Here is a 17,725-nt window from a genome sequence, read left to right on the forward strand (position 1 = left end):
TGTGGGACCAGTCATCATCTTTGGCGTCGTCTTCTATGCGGCAATATAAAGAAACGCCTCGGTGTACCATACGAGGAGCAAAACATTTTTTAAACTCGTGAAGTAAAGTATATCTTGTGGAGTTTCACCATCCCCATTAGGAATATTTGACAGATATGATTGGTACTTCTCTACCACAAATAAAATATTTTCTGTTCATATGAATTGCCGTCTCGCTGCTATAGATTCCTCTAATTCTCCTGTAATTCCTGAATTCATAAGAGATGTGAATATTTGGCCCGTTTTCAACATTAGTAACGGAGCAATCGAGGTTTGCTCACTTTTTTCTTACATCTTTTTCTGACAGAACGCGTGTGTTCGAGAGTTCCTGCTGGCCAACTTGCGCAAGGGTCATGTCACGTTAGAATGGCGACTCAACGCTAAGGCCATCAAACAGAACATAGAAGCTCTGACTACCCTTTACTATCTCGACAACCAAAGTTGCGATGTCGATGCACTGTTCATCGGAGCCGCGGATTTCATTTGCATAAGGTACGAACATGCTTATTGCGGCATTTTATGCGACTTCAAGCAAAAACAATGTAAAGGATTCCCTAAGAGCGACAACAGTCAAGGGTACAGGTTAGTCACTATAGTGCACGCTAGCACCCCGCAAAACATTCGCGGACATTTTAGTAGACAGTCCACAGTCTAGCTGTTTGATGAAAGATTTGTGAGGTGACAAAATACCTTCTCCCCTTCACCCTAGTATTCAGTTCCCTGTTGGCCATCATCATGAGAGGTTTATTAATGGACAAGTTTGGGTTGAATATAATGCAATAAAAAGTGAATCTATAGCGGTTCGCCAGCGATCTGAGCTCGAGTATGGTGCTCAAGTATGGTGATTTTAACAGGAAAGCTCTTTATATGGATATAACTTGATGCGTGCTGTCTGGCGGGCAGAGATCGTTGCGTCGACTCGTACATGGTCCGAATAAAAAAGGAGAGAAAATTCCTATAATGATATGTTTTAAAGTTTCATCCTTCGCACTTCTGGCGGTGCATGAAGAGTCTGTTATATTTAATGCAGGTTATACTAGCTTTAGTCAATGTACCAAGCTCTAGACGCCTGTATTTGTGTTAAACTAAGCTGCGTTGTATTATAGCAAACAGTACCCAGTGTAAATAACATCAGATGAGGGTTTCGTAAACACGATATTTAATACGGTCACGAAGGTAGCCACAAATACAAGTAACCTTGTAACCAACCCTATTAGGCGTCTAGATAAGTTCAGTTGATTGGTGATTTTAATGCCTAAATTCTTAACTGGAACGACCTATGGAATGCTTAAATACCTGTTAGTCGAGTTCTTTGCCAATCATGAATGGTAATATTAACGTTGCTGTTATAGTGGAGGAATTCGATCGTTTACTACACTTCGTACTCAGTTCAGCCGTTTAGGTTAAAGCTCATATATATAACCAGCACTGTTAATAGCAACTAAAATATAGACAATTAGCAAATAATTCTGCCGGTGGTATTGGAAGCCACAAAGAGTTAAGGACGCAAGGAACTGTTTTTGTGGCCCATAATATAGAAATATCCATAGGGCGAGAGGTCTAATATTAAAGTTTAAAAATCCACGATATCATATAACAAAATTTACATGATATAACGATTGATCAGAATATGATTTCCTGACAGCTTGTTCCCTGCTCTCTTTAAGTAAACATCAAGCCGTGCTGCTACCTTAAACATAACACTATAATTTGAACTTATAATCTCATACCGGTGAATACTGCTTGAAACGCCTGTATGTCAATGCAGAAAACCAACTAACAGGCAACACTTTGCGCAGGTAGGCCTAATTTAGTTTTATGTCGATCACAGAGGCTGGCATATAAAATTCAATGTGTCAACCTGTACCCTGATCATGGCCGCAAGGTCAAATATAGATCAATATATCGCAGCATGGTATCAATATATTTCTGAACATGTACATCGTGAATGTCTCACTTGCGGCACAGCGCGCATGAAGTAATAAATAACGGGCGCTCAGCACCCTAATAAACTCATGACAGATATCGACCAGCTAGGTGAAGAGTGTGTCCTCTTAAAATGCTTTAAAAATATAAAAATGTTGAACTGCTCTACTCTTGAATATTGCGTCTGTGGCGGTCGCCACAGTCGAGTAGTATTTATTTCTCACTAACCCTACCTAGCGGCAATCAGCATTGTGGACTGGACGTTTGACTTCCTGGCGCTGCTGACATCCACAGAGTGCTGCATATTTTTAATAGTTTGTTTTTATTAGAGCCAATATAAGGACTTGTACGTCATCTTTCCCCTCGGCATCTAGGCAAACCTGAATTTTTCTACAAACTTCAATACATAAATAAACATCCCAAAACGACTTGAGATGTGGAGGCCGCACTAGAAACCTTAGATAGTTTCCACCAACACGAGTTCTTTAGGGTGTATCACAATCGCGCAGCACATTGTCGCCCAGCGCTCCGCATCCATCGAAACGTTACTGCGCTGTCCGGGATAAAACATCAGTCCTGGGGATCAGCACTCGAGCGCCTTAATCCTCTTTAGCCAGTTAGCACAATTAGAAAATTGTGCACCCAGAGCAACAATATCCTTTAAAAAAATCAGCACTCACATGAGGATACTGTAAAATAAAAAAAACTGATGTTACTTAACTGCGCTCTTTGTGTTGTGCCCTGATGTAATCTTGGTCGGTATATTTTATGTGTTCAACTTGGCGTACGTAAATATGAACATAATTCCTGTACGCGAAAAGTAGCGTGTTGCGCTCCGTATTTTATCTCGTCAGTAATGAAATGTCACTCCCATTTTGCTCTGACAGTGCCGAAGGCCAAGAAGACATCAGGCAGTCATTCCCCAACGCCCGCATCGTCAGCGTGAAAGGCACCAGTCACTGGGTTCACAATGACAAGCCTGAAGAATTCGTGGTCTTGGTTAGAGACCTCATTTCGGCCTGCTCAAGTGAATGTTTCCAAAGAAAGGAGATTCGCTTTGAGGACCGAGGTCACGGTCTTTGAATTTGTGAAGCGAATATACCTGGAAATAACCTCTGCGACATAACCAGAGCACATTAAAGTTGGATCCATGTATAGGCATCTGACGCCGCTTATCATGACACATTCATTCAGAGCTCAAAGCACTCTCGTTTATATTACAGTTGAGCTCTGTGGTAGTCTGACGCGGTTACACGGCGCTATCTACAGAAGTCAGATATACCCATTTCAAACAATATAACGACGCCAAAAGCGGCCTGTTAGTCAACAATTGTAGATTTTGGTTTTTGGTATTTCTAAAATCGAACACTGATCGCACATCCTAATTTCTTGAGTTCGACACCCGTCGCTTTAGCTTAGGTGGTAAGAGCACCGGACGCGATATTTGGAGGTCGTAGGACCGTAGCGCAGTTACCGTGCGTTCGTTTGATTTTTTTTACTTTGTATTTAATTATTCTCGGTAAAATGAGTAAAACACTAATTCAGGTGGATAGAAAAAATATAAAAACGGTCCCCTAAGCTTTTCTTGTCCTCTCCAGCTATTGGCTTATTTTATTCGCGTATCGTAGTGAACTCATCACTCTGTTCCTTCAATTTTCTTTATATATATATATATATATATATATATATATATATATATATATATATATATATATATATATATATATATATATATATATATATATAATATGGAAGATGACCAATGTATCATATCGAAATATGTATTGCTCGGCCAGAAGCTGACTTTCTTCAATAGATAGTATAGGGATATTCAACACTGATTTAAAAGGGAAGGCGCGCATGAAGGGGAAAGGAAACACTTTAAAATATTTATCAAAATGGCGGAAACTTCTTGGCAGCTATAATTCCAAGCATTACCCGTCAGTTCAATTGATTGTGCTTTTAGTCATTTTGATGTTTACTCGTAACCTGGAATAAATTTAGGCCATCAATATGACAGTTGACCATAATTTCTAAATGACGGTTCATTTGATCATTTTGATATAATGTACTTAAGTTGTAAATATCAGAGTTGATTGTCATTCTGAAATGACGTTTCATTTCACATCAGGTATAATACAGTTAGGCCATCAGTATGTGTCATTTTCAGATGATGGTTTGTTAATCATTTTGACATATTATTTGCGAACCAGGAATACAACGAAGTCGTCAATATGTCATTGCTCAATGTGCCGTCATAATCACGGTTGTTTTGTCAGTTTGAAAAACATTTCAAGCGTCAATATAAGAATTTGACGTGCTTTCAATTCACGGTTAAGTGGCATTAAAAAACATGCTTGAAGCGTACAGCATCCGTTAAACATCTTTTATCATTCAACATAAAGCATATCAAGGCCACCTAGTATATGCTGTATAAATTCATCAATATCATTTAGGCTAGGTGAATAGGATATTACATTTATTTAGAATTACCTACAGCTTCGGTTGTAGGACGCTGAGCAAACCAGAATTTAAGTTAAACTTTGTGCTGCTCTGAAATCGAGCCTAAAGAGCAAAGTTCAACTGCTTATTTTTGTCATTTGGATCTGTTATTTTTGTTTTTAGTCAAGGACTTCCACTGAGCTGTAGTCAAGCTGCAGTCTTACTCGCAGAATATCTTTAAAGAAGTTGTAAAAATTAGTACATTCATAAAGGCCTTTATTGTTATAAATGCTCTTAAATGTAGTGAAAATAAATACATTTTGAACTTGCAGCATGCTGCTTGATTATTCTTCTCAAATTCATGCATGGTGTACCTAGAAAACTGAATATGCCGTATACTCATATTAGATACAAGATCACATTATGGGTATTTAAACAGAACAATATGGGACCATATGAAAAGCATCCAACATAGGTTGAAACGAACTTCAGATGTAAAAAATACATATATTCAAAATGTGGGCAAATTCTGTTGCCATCATTGCATACCATTATTTCTATTAAATGTGAAAACAGAAATCTAACTCGTATTTATCAATTTTGCAAACCAAAGCTGGGGGGGGGGGAGAAGCAAGACTGCAAAGATATGAATAAAGTAAATAAAGCATATACTCAATAATTTGTATAAAAATAGCAAGGCCAGTGATCGAGATGATTGAGGTAACATGCTATCATAATCAAAACTAATGCATGGTGTAAATAAATCAAAATATTTTTATTGAGCACTGTAGTATTAAAGGTTTGATTACGCCATTGATATAGGGTACTCAAAAGACATAACAAAGGTTCAAAAAGATTACGAGAATCTGGCTCAGTTTATAGTAATATATGGAAGATGTGCCCATCAGATCATTGCAAAATAATGGCACGCAATGCTTAACAATTATTTCATTTTGAGCCTCTTCCCTGGCTCTACGAGAGATAGAGATTTGTCACGCTTGCCTGACGTTACGATTTTCAAGTCCACTTTTCCAGCTGTTATCTCTGAAAGTATTAGAAATAAACAATTTGAACAGATATGAACCACAAAAGTTGAGATGACAGTCAAATTCTTTATAGTACCGTAGTTTAGGTAAAATCTTTACACTGCTGGAAGGAATGACACCATTTTTTCACTTCATTACCCTTTCATCTATAAACAATTGAGATTGTAGTCGTGCATTTACCTTTATGTTTTCTACGTGAAGGCAACTATATTGGTCAGTTTTCTTCTTTTGCCTAATTCTTTCAGTTAAAGAACACAAATGCTTAGTCATCTTCATATCCTTTTAATAAGAGTTCCTCAAGGTCAAACTTTCACTTTGGGGCACTTCATATGCTGTCATTTAGGCACAGTTTTATATGAGCGCATTAAAACCATCTCACTCAACTGGACAGATCCGAGAAATAAGTTGTTCCTCTCGCAAGACATTCGCAACCTTCACAAGACTAACAAACTATTTTTTCCAATTCAGTATGGCTACAAGAAGGTTAAAAATATCAAATTTTGTAGAAAAAAAACAATTTGCACAAGCTTGCAATTGCCACCATTGTGGAGGAAGAGATCTGCAGTTTTGTTTTCATTCTGATGCTTGCATTTCCCCCCCACTTTTGACAAAGACGACAAGTAGCAATTGATGGCAATGGCTGTAGTGGTTCTGCATGCCTAAGGAAAATATGAGCTCAGACGACGTTTAGACTCAAAATCAACCTGCCACTTCGAGTTCACTGAATGGTAGATGCTTGGGCTTGTTGGTTCATGGTATAAAAGAAAAGAAGCATAGCACAAAAAGACATGGAAATTCTGATGCTTGATTTTCTCAGCCCACTTTTTACATAGACGACAAGCAGCAGTCGATGGCAATGGCTTTAGTGGTCCTGCATGCCTAAGGAAAATATGAGCTCAGACGAAGTTTCGACTCAAAATCTAAACTAAATTTAGACCCATCTCAGAAAACATGTGGTTTTAAAAGTGCATAAAAACAGGTTAACGCGTGAAATAATTGGTGCGCAGTGGATTCTCCCTTTTGAAAGAAAATTATGCAAGTAGCCATTAGGTCGCACTGTTGTCAAGGGAACTTGTGTATCTATGAAATACGCACTGCTAGTGCATGTTTCATGGTCCACTGTGATATGAAGGTATAAAAACCTTTCTTTACTAAAATAAAATTTGTTGCACTGTGTGTCTCCCCTGCCAGTGTAAATGTCCTTCTTGCGCTACATATGTTTCCTTCGAGCTCCTTGAACGGCTAAATTTTGTGGTGCACTTGCCTGCATAGTCTTTTAGTCCATGTGGCGAACCACTTTTAAAATGCGGCAGTTATAGTTGTGAGAAAATACTCCTGCTACTGCGTTGTTGCTGTAGAAAGGTGTGCGGAGGCAGTCACAATTCTGGATCATTTCTTTAATATTTCCAAGAACATGTGAAAAAGCAAAACAGTAGATGAAACAGAAAACATTATATTTGGAGCATGGTTTTGAATAATATTCCGAGCGTTCATTGGACAAACGTACTGTGATGCTATATTTTCTTGGCAGTTTCTTAGGGTCATTCAAAAATTCTATTCATTTACCTGGCCTCTTAGTTGACGAATTAGTTACGATTGTTGCATTCACGTAGAAAGCAAGCACATGTGAGCTTTGCAAACTCAGAGCAGTGCAAGCTTTGGCAGTATACGATATCTCACAACATTAAGAAATTGCAGCCATTCGCATACACTGAATCAACCCACTGATGATATTAGACTTGCTTTTATTAGGCTCCTTTCTGGATTAAATTTTCAGTCAGATCACATCATCGGCCCCTTGAATTTTGAATTATTGAGTTTCCACTGTGCATATTATACTGTATAGTGGTTGGGCTATCTGCAGCAGCACTGCGAATATGAAAGGTTTGAAAAACTGAGAACTTTAGTTCTATGAGTATACTGCTGTTGTTCCATGAAATGTCCAAATAATCGAGAGTTTGAAAACTAACAGATAAAACATTTCGCCTTTGACTGCTATATAATTGGTCGTTTCGCACATCGCCTGCTTCAAGTCTGAGCAACTACAAATATTGAAAGTTTTGTAGCTGCAAGCAATAATCATAGTAAAGGGTTCTTTGCAATTTAACTACCACAGAAACTATCAGCTGCCGCCAAATAATTCCTTGCCTTATTCTCAGAAGAATTTATTATATAAATGAATTCCTAATGCACTACACAATTTGCAACTTATCCTTTCAAGTCTAATCATGCATCAATCACGGCACACCGAAGAACACTTTCTTTGAACAGCCTTTCATGTAGCAAAGAGGTTCCCTGAATTAAGAGAAGTGAAGGAAATCCTAATGCATTGTATAGATGTACATTAACTCTAGCCACTGCTACAAGCTATCACAGTAGATAATCTACATAACAGTGTCTGTGATCAATTCAAATGTGAACTCACCAGTGTGAAAACATTTGAAGCAGGCTCAACAACCTCGGTGAAATGACGCTGGCTGGGCCTTTTTCTCGGCCCTTGAAAGGATGTATTTGTCCCAAATACCTGGAAAATAATTTCGATTGATTTGGTGAGCGACCCTGCTAACAATGATGCATTATAAAGGGGGGGTGCAAGAAAATAATGATATGAATGAGGTAGTTCAAGCATATACTCAATTATTCGTCTAAAAAAGGCAACACTAGTGATGGAGATGTTTGAGGTTACTGGTTATCGTACTGAACACTAATGCATGTTATAAATAAATCAAAATATGTTGTTGAGCAGCATAGTGATTAAAGTTTGATTCGTCATAGATATAGACTACTTAACAGACGTGGGAAAGGTGAAAAAGGATAATGAGAATTGGGCTCAGTTTTGAACGATGTATGGAAGATGTGCCCATGAGATAACCGCAAAATAATGGCAAGCTAGGTTTAACAATATTTTCATTTTTGAAACACTTACAAAGCTAGAATACACCGAAAGGAGGAGGCAAGGAAAATAATTCTCGACATACTCCAAATTCATTTCCATGTCATATAATGTGACTGATATATTTTGGCATAGTTGTCTGGAATGCCTTGAATGTTTATATTGCATAACCGTCTGTGAGGCTGAGCATGATCAAGTGGGGAGAGGAACATGTTTGGAATATCTTGATGAAGGCATGTTTACGCTGTTATTGTGCTCAGCTAGGCAGAATCATTTCTTACTATAAAAAAGAGGTTAATCTTCAACAGTAGGAGGTTGCAGTTCTGGCAAAAGACTAAACTTACATCAAGATGTAGTTATATAAATCGCAGCATCCTCTATATATGACAATAAGCGACAGCAATGAAACAACCTTTTAACATTAGTATTGTGCAAGCCTTAAATATAAGCCCAAAACATAGGATGTAAATTCGAAAACCGGGTTAAGTGGAGAGATATGGGAGAGGCCTTCGCCCTGCAGTGGGTATAATCAGGCTGATGATGATGATGATGATGAAATTCGAAATCTCCAGGTAGTTACGTCGATTTGACCTAGAGTTCATTTAAGGAGGTTATTAGATCTCATTAGCAAATTGGGCGCTTCCTATTAAACAAAGTAAATTGAATGTACTGTCGCGCTCAATATTAGTTGCAACGCATCCTGAGTGAATCAATTCTTGTATCTATGCAATAACACAATGAGCATTTAGAGGAAGCATGCAACTTGTAAAAATAAGAAATGAACTCTGTTCTCCGTTTCTTCAACTGAATGAATAAATTGTGGTCAAGGTTATAGTCAATGTGTTCCAAGAATTTAGCTCCTACCGCATCTTGTGCGTTGTAGTGTATATTTAGTGCGACAGTACATTTTCAGAACTTTCATGCAAGTCAGAAATGTATTAAGCACACCATATAAAATAAATTTCTGATATGCATAATATTTACTGGTGTAAATTATTTAAGACTTCTATCTTGCCATGATAATTACCTCCTAAGTTATTTGTTTACGCACGATAGTCAGGTACAGCTATAAAATGAATCCGCAATTGATCTTCAATTGCCTTCAGCCATCAAACAGCTTCGTGATGCCATTTTTAACCCAAGTGCAGAGTGCTGACTCTACTTTCTAAATCATCCACATAAAAGATTTCAGTTGTGCAAGTTGCTATAAGGAACCCAATGTATAGGAAAAGCCAAAACAATGATTAAATTACAATTCTGTCAATTACTGTCAATTACAACTATTACTGATCCCCTCGCTGTATCATCCGTAATCATGTAATTAATATAAGTGATATTATCTGTGTTATTCGATTGTTGTAAGCTGCATGTAACACTCTACACCATGTATTATTGTGTATGCTTTTATGCTTTTATGCTTTAGTATAATATGCTCACAGCCCTTCCTGTTACAATCCTTGATGGGATTCACAGCATCAAATAAAAAAAATAAAAAATGCTTAAAAACTAGAGATGAAATTCTATTTTGTTCCTAGCAGCCAAGGTGCTTTATATTTATACTGCTTATGTCTTATATAGGTAACCTCTACAGAAATTACAACTCTTAATAAGAGATTTTTTTCATCATTTGAAACTTACTTACCTCTACGAAAACATCATAGTAAGAGGGTGCCTGGTGGACAGCAACTATTGAACACGAAGGACACTCCAAGTAGTAGTGCTATTGCTTTTTCCATGCTTGCAGTGCTCTAATACGCTCTTCTCCAGCTATTGGCAGCACAACTCGATGAACGTCGCCCATGTGGGAGCCTGCATGCGAAAACTAAATCACAGTACATAAAACATTATTACGGGTACGTAAAACAATTAAGAGTTGCAACTTACTCTACATAAGTATATTGACAAATATGAAACATTCTGGTGAAACATTATGCTACTTACGTTTGTTGGTGTGAAATAGTAACAAACACGGCTATTGTTTCTGTATAATATAAACAGTCCAGTTCACGAATGCTACATACCACCATGGATTATACAGTGTAAGCTGTAAGGTGAGCAAAAGCTCTCAGCATGGTGCAACCTGCCTTTCTTGATTTCAAACACGTTTTTCTAGCAAGAGCACTGCTTCTGAAAACTGAGGTGTTCTATTCACAAGAAAATATAATAATATATGTACACAAAGCAAATAAACTCGAGCTGGAAAATGATTACTCACAGACCATAAGGATTATAGCTATAACTTTACCAATCATAATGATGAAAAAAAAAAAGAAATGTTCACGACATCTTGCAATTCTAGAAATAACGTTATTCAAAGTAATCGCCCTGTCATACCATACTTAACTTGGTTTTGGCTCAAGTGAAGGTGCCCCAACCGCCGAAGAAAGGCAAAATCTTGTTAACGGACACCTTCCTCCACGCCGTGAAAGCGAATAATGTTGGCAGCAGTCATGTATTGCTTCTCAAGCGGCTTTTTGGAAGAGCACATTCGCCTACTAAAGCACAGAGCAAAGCTGGCTGCGGCTCTCAGCGATCATCTTCCCTTCATAAGGCAAGGCGCATATGTTCATGCTTATGCTGCCGCTCGGGGCATGCAGACACTGGAAGCCTCATACAATTCACGAAAACAAACAAACAATATTCGGTCGCTGGATGAGCGGCTGTCTGTCACAAGATCGCTTTTAAGCTCTTTTTGATGCCTAAGCCGCATGCGCGAGGTACAACCATCTGGTGAGGCAACTGCGGTCGAATTGCTCGAGCTCAAAGGAGCAAAAGGGGGTGGGGAACGAGCAATAAATAACTACACCTGCACCATGCAGAATCACCGGCGAGCTAGCTAGCTAGCGACCTGAACACGTGCTGCATGGTGACCATGCCATCGGTGATTTTTCTACCGTGATCGACTCTAGTGCACAGATAAAGTGTTGCTCTTGCCGAAGAAGTTGACGGGAAATATTCATATCAAACACCTGTCTCTGCGGACAGCAGGCGGACATGGTAGAGGAAAGACAAGCTTGTGCGACGTGGCCACCTTGTAGCCCACAGCGGCGAGTTATATGATAGCCCACAAGAGCAGCGCCAAAGGACGGCACGTGTTCAGAGGGCGTTAAACGCCACTGCTTGAGAAATTCGATCCTATGAGCGTCAGCAAGGCGCGGGTCTTCGAAACAAAATGTCTGCACCGCGCACGCCACACACCCTGCCCTAGCAGCTTAGACATCAAAGAGAGAAAACGATCTTAAAACAGACGGCGGCTCGCCAGCCATCAGATGTTAATCCTTCCAGTGTTGATCAGCAGTCACGAGTGGTAACAATCACTCAACAGATTCGCCGTGCGTTTGACAGAGATGTAATATATAAAATAAAAAATAGCCAGTTTTGTCCTGTGCTTTAACAGATGAATACACACGCTGAAAATGTGAGTCATGCGAAGGCGTTACGTCACACCGCTCAACACCACAATATTGCAGCCCGCTGCCGGGTTCCGTGCGTTTGAACAAGCGAGAGCTCCCCGCGACTGCTGCTCTTTAATCACCGAGAACAACCATTTACCTTGTGCCTCTGTAACGCCAAACGTGGCCCATGCGTGCTTCAAGAATGACTTGCACAATGAGCCGTGAACGATGCTGATCGACTCAATCTACGGTGAGATTATGACTAAACTACAGCGCTCATCCAGAAACAACAACAAAAAAAGTAAAGGCTATGTTCTTGGGGCTTGCGGACACAAGACGCCTCAGCCTGTTGGGGACGCCGCAGAAGTCTCCTGATAATTTTGACCACATAGGGTTCTTTAGCGCATGCTGACACCTCAAAATAAGTGACTGCTAATTTTCTCTCTCTCGGCCGCCGCGGCCAAGATCAAACACATGTGCCACCTTAGCCGCTAATACACCACGGCGGGATAAGTAATAAGCAAGCCACTAAAACAACCTGTTCACAGCACGCGAGTAGCTTAATTAAATTTCATCCGTGTCGCTGCTACATTGTCTTTATAACTTATTTCACTTCAGTGAATGAAAAGCTGAATAGTGTCAAAGCCGCGCACCAAGATAGTACAGCGCACGGGTGCCTTTTGTGATTTGCCTCCAAGCCATTCGAACAATTATTAAGCAACCACATCTCCATTGCAAGTCGTTCCTATCACATCTTCAAATCGCAACGCGGCCGGGCTCCAATCAGCGAGTACTCCGGCTCGACGCTATGAGTATTAATAGCGCAACGCACTCGACGCCACAGGCACAGCAGCGACGGATGCTCCACACCTCGATGCAGGCACAACGCGATAGTGTCTCTGTACTATGGAATGCCAGTGCACGCATTAGTGAACAGCGGGTGGTCAATATTATTTTTAGCCCTCCATTATACCTACGGCATCTCCCGAATCCTAAGTCGCTTTGTGACGTCAAGCCGCACAAACCAAACCAAACCAACTTTGCACAAACGTGCGAGAAAAATGCACATTCTCTATTCAACTTCATTATTAATTTAAACAGCGCGAACACTAAGACAAAGGACAAGATAAAGGAAAGCCACAGTACAAGCGCTGACTCACAACTATGCCTACGCCCTTTACTACAAGGCCCAGAAAAAACAAACATGAAGAAAACGAAACAATCACGTGAAACAACTCCTCGGTTCACCTGCTGCACAAAACGTCACTCAAAAAAGACATCTCTTTGCTTGAAAGAGCAAGAGCAGTCTTGCTGATACACTTATTGTCCGTTGAAATAAAATATAATTTCACTATCTGTCTCGTCATCTTCTCTTTGTGGCGATGCAAAATCCTAACGTTGTCAAACTTAAGAGTGCACTTCTTCTTCTCCTTCTTCATTATTTCACATGAATGGCAATGTGATACCAAAAACGTTTTGTCCTTTCCACTTTCCATGTTGTTCCAGTGTTCCTGTAGTCTCTTACTTATGCATCGTCCTGTTTGTCCTATATAACAGGCTCCAGAGAGAGGGGAAGCCTATACACAACACCTGTCTTGCATCCAACAAATGGGTTTCCATGTTTCACCCCACATTATTGCTTCTTCTCTTCTCTTTCCTTTGAATAGCCGGGCAAATCCTCTTTGTCTTGAGCGGGGCGGTCAATGCCACGTCAACACCAAATCTCAGGCCTACATTTTTGAGGTCATGTGAAATTTTGTGCACATACGGTACCACCGCAACCTTCCTCTTCCTCTCATCCATGCTAGGCAGGGATTTCAGTCTGTGCGTTCTTTTATGGCTCTTCAGTACCCGGCAACTGGCCTCATTAATAACCGACTCCCGATAACCGGCCTTTGCAATTCTTCTCACTTCTTGTCACTTCTTTCAAAACTCTTGCCCATGCCATGGTAACAAGATTTCTTCAACGCATTTAATAAGCAGGTGATGAATAAGTACCAACTCGAACAAAAAAAGTATCTTGGTAAGCTCTATACAAATACCTTTTGGTATTTGTATAGAGCTCACCAAGATATTTCGCATGCTAGCAAGGTGATGTTGAAAATCCTCCAAGGTAGGCTGCAGCACTATGTGGATCGGGAGCTTCCGGACGTGCAAGCTGGGTTTCGCAAGGGCAGAGGAACTAGAGACCAAGTTGCCAACCTTCGCTGGATCATGGAAAAAGCAAGAGAGTTCCAGAAACCCATCTACTTCTGCTTTATTGATTATGCGAAAGCGTTTGACTGCGTAGATCACAGCAGATTGTGGCAAGCTCTCCAAGAGATGGGAGTTCCAATTCACCTCATCTGTCTCCTCAGGAACCTGTATGAAGGGCAAGAGGCCACAGTCAGAACTGGGCATGGTCTTACTGATTGGTTTCCGATTGAGAAAGGAGTGAGGCAAGGCTGCATACTGTCGCCCTGCCTATTTAACCTATATGCAGAGTGCATCATGAGGAAGGCCGGTCTGGACGAGTCTTCAGCTGGAGTGAAGATTGCTGGAAAACGTATCAACAACCTTAGATATGCGGATGATACCACTTTAATTGCAGAAAGTGAAGCGGAACTCAAGAGACTTCTGATGCGCGTACAAGAAGAGAGTGAGAAGTTTGGGCTTAAACTGAACATTAAAAAGACAAAGATCATGGCGTCTTGCCCTATCAAGTCCTGGAGCATCAAGGGACAAGAAGTGGAAGCTGTGACAGATTTTCTCTTCTTGGGCTCCAAGATTACCTCGGAAGGAGACTGCAGCCATGAAATTAGGAGACGCCTGCTTCTGGGAAAGAGAGCAATGGTTAGCCTTGACCGCCTAGTAAAGAGCAGAGACATTAGTCTGCCAACCAAGATCCGTATAACTCGTGCTATGGTCTTTCCAGTTGTGATGTATGGATGCGAGAGTTGGACTGTGAAAAAGGCTGACCGCCGAAGTATTGACGCGTTTGAATTGTGGTGCTGGCGAAGACTCTTGAGAGTTCCTTGGACTGCCAGAAGATCAAATCAGTCAATATTGTCGACCATAAACCCTGACTGCTCATTGGAGGGTCAAATTCTAAAGTTAAAGCTCACCTACTTTGGTCATCTGATGAGAAGAGAGGAGTCGCTGGAGAAAGATTTGATGTTGGGAAAGGTTGAGGGTTGCCGGAGAAGGGGTAGGCAGCGAACGCGATGGTTAGATGGCATCCTCGAGGCACTGCAGATGAAGTTATGTGATGTTAGGAAGATAGTGAGAGACCGGAAAGCGTGGCGTGACATGGTCAATAGGGTCACGAAGAGTCGGACACGACTGAACGACTGAACTGAACTGATACAAATACCTCGTGCCTACAAATTTCCCTTAACCAATGCTAATTGACAATTTTCTGTCATTATGTGGAGCACGATGCGAGTGCGCGCCGGCTACCTTCCGATACATCTATCGCTTAAGCTCGGCGCACGCGCTTGCATCCTGCACCACAATCTCCACAAAATCTTTCTCGAGTAAATAGATAACACGCAGTAAACTTACCGCAATCAGGTGGACTTGATAAGAGACTGGAGCTTCGTGTGCGTGGACCGACTCCAAGCGTCACCGTCCTTGTGCAACTCGCAACACAAAATGGCGCAACACCCACGAAGGAACTCAGGAAGCCGACAAAAATGGTGTAGGTTTCGCCAAGCGCGCAGCGAGCAGGTGCGGTAGCACGCTGGTCCACGCCCTGCAGGGAGCAAAACGCAACTATAATTGCGATAGGTGAAGTGTGGATCACGGGTTGTGTGAGGTAACCCGTATGTCAGCGAATCAAAACACTATATCGCTGCGCGCATTGTGTTTTTTGGGAGTCCTGGTCTGTTCTCCCTCTCGCGCTACTTGACACCGCGGCGCCGTTTATTCTGTTGGCGTCGGCGCTCCATCCAAACTGAGCAGGGTAGCCGTTAAAATGATGGATATTTTTTACAGTGAAAGTAGTTTTAAAAAATAATGTAAAAAACGAAATAAACAAAATGACAAATAGAGGAGCATGGTTTTACGATTACCACCACGGGTGCAGGCAGAAAACAGAGGAAAAAACGGAGATTGGGGTGGGGGAAAGGGGTTCCATGAATACAAGAACTGAAGTTAGGATAACGTCAAGCGACCTCTTACGTGACTATATGACCGCCATTATGCGTGAGGAGAACGAGAGGGATGACGAGGAGGGGAGGAGAGAGGCCGCTGTCATTTTGGTACCTCTCGTTCTTTACTTCGTTGGGGTGGCAGGAAGTGTTTCTTCTTGTTGGCGCCGCTCGCTGTGTACGATCTGAGTGGAATTTAAATAGCCCTCTGGCTTCTGAGCTCTGGACAGCATGTCTAGAGGTTAATAATAATAATAAATCTTTATTTCCATCAGGTGCTATACAGATGGAGGGCTACGGAAAAAAGCTGCCACTTGGCGGCTTGACGAGTCCGCAGCCCCATATATAAGGCAGCGACTAGGCAACACCAGAGAATCAACACGCGATAAACAAATCAACACTTAATCAATGCGGAATAAAAGAAAAAGTCCTGAGCCAGGTAAAACAAACACCGTCAGCACAAAAAGTAAACAAGCGATAAGCATATCAAGACACTTGTTCTATGCAGAGGAAAAGAAATGCTAGATAAAACAAACACCAGAATAGATGGTCAGCCTAGTCAATCAGCAAATATGTCTCTGAGTTTAACAGTGGAACAGCTAAATAAATCAAAATTCAGTGATTGATAATAGTTTATAAGAGATGGCAGAGAATAACACAAACGCTCCATACCAGAATTCAAGCGTGGTGCAGCAACCTTCCATTTTTCTCCACGTCTAGTATTATAACACTTCTCATTTCTTTCTAAATCTGCCAAGGCGTCCAGGCTGTGAATATTTTTTTTTCACTTCATATTTATACCGAGCACTCAAACGGTAGCGGTATAGCTTGTGAGCTGTAATAACATGAGCACTGTGAAAACATTCTGCAGTGGTTGCATTATACCCAGCATTGTACACGTGGCGCAGATACCGTTTTTGCATACGGAATATTTTTTGTGTGTTAGAGAATGTAGTTGTGCCCCAGACAAGTTGGCAGTAGTTGGCGTGCGAATAGAAAAGAGAATTATAGACCAATAGTTTTGTTTTAGTAGAGAGCATGTATCGGAGACGACCGACTACACCGGTTATCCGAGCAAGTTTGGCTAATACAAAATTCACATGAGTTTCCCAGGACAGATTGGCAGTGAATATCACACCTAGCCATTTGAAATGATCAACAACGTCAACAGGATGAGAGTTTAAAACAATATCGGCATGAGGAGGAACAGGTTTATTTTTCGGCCGAAAGACAACAGGTTTTGTTTTATTTTCGTTAATCTTCATGCAATTGGATGAGGACCATTGCTGCAGTTGGACTATGGTGTCATTACAATCAGAGATGAGTTTATCGATATTATTGCCAGAAAATATATGCTAGTATCATCTGCGTTTATAATAAATTTGGCGTTCTGATTAATGTTAACAATGTCATTAATATACCGGGTAAATAGCAAGGGGCCCAATATGCTGCCTTGTGGAACATCACAAAGCAGTGGCAGGACTCGTGACCGCGAGTTGTTGATTTGGACTATTTGACATCGATGAGATAAATATGATTGTAATAACTGTAGTCCACACCCACGTATACCGTAAAAGTCCAACTTCTGCAGCAGAAAGTCATGATTCACCAGGTCGAATGCCTTGGAAAAATTTACAAATAGGCCGACTACTATTGCCTTCCTTTCGAACTGCGTTAAAATATACTCTTTCTGGTGAAGCAGGGCTAACTCTGTAGACATATTCTTCCTAAACCCAAACTGGTGTTTCGTTATTAATTCGCAGTGATCAGCAAAAATTGCAAGCCTGCAGTGTATTATTTTTTCGAGAGGTTTAGAAAATATAGGTAAGATAGACACCGGACGGTAATTGCCCA

General features: G+C 40.8%; 1 protein-coding gene across 1 annotated transcript in view; it reads left to right on the forward strand.

Annotated features, from left to right (window-relative positions):
* LOC146194451 (sn-1-specific diacylglycerol lipase ABHD11-like) overlaps positions 1–17,725 on the forward strand; it is a 113,986-nt gene that overhangs the window by 81,246 nt on the left and 15,015 nt on the right. Inside the window, exons 4-5 of the mRNA XM_084596560.1 lie at positions 347–531; positions 2,853–2,992. Coding sequence (XP_084452686.1) covers positions 347–531; positions 2,853–2,992 — 325 coding nt within the window. The remainder of the gene's footprint in view (positions 1–346; positions 532–2,852; positions 2,993–17,725) is intronic.

Source organism: Amblyomma maculatum, chromosome 3, assembly GCF_055883805.1.
Source record: "Amblyomma maculatum isolate TAMU_Amacu chromosome 3, ASM5588380v1, whole genome shotgun sequence".
NCBI classification, from domain to species: Eukaryota; Metazoa; Arthropoda; class Arachnida; order Ixodida; family Ixodidae; genus Amblyomma; species Amblyomma maculatum.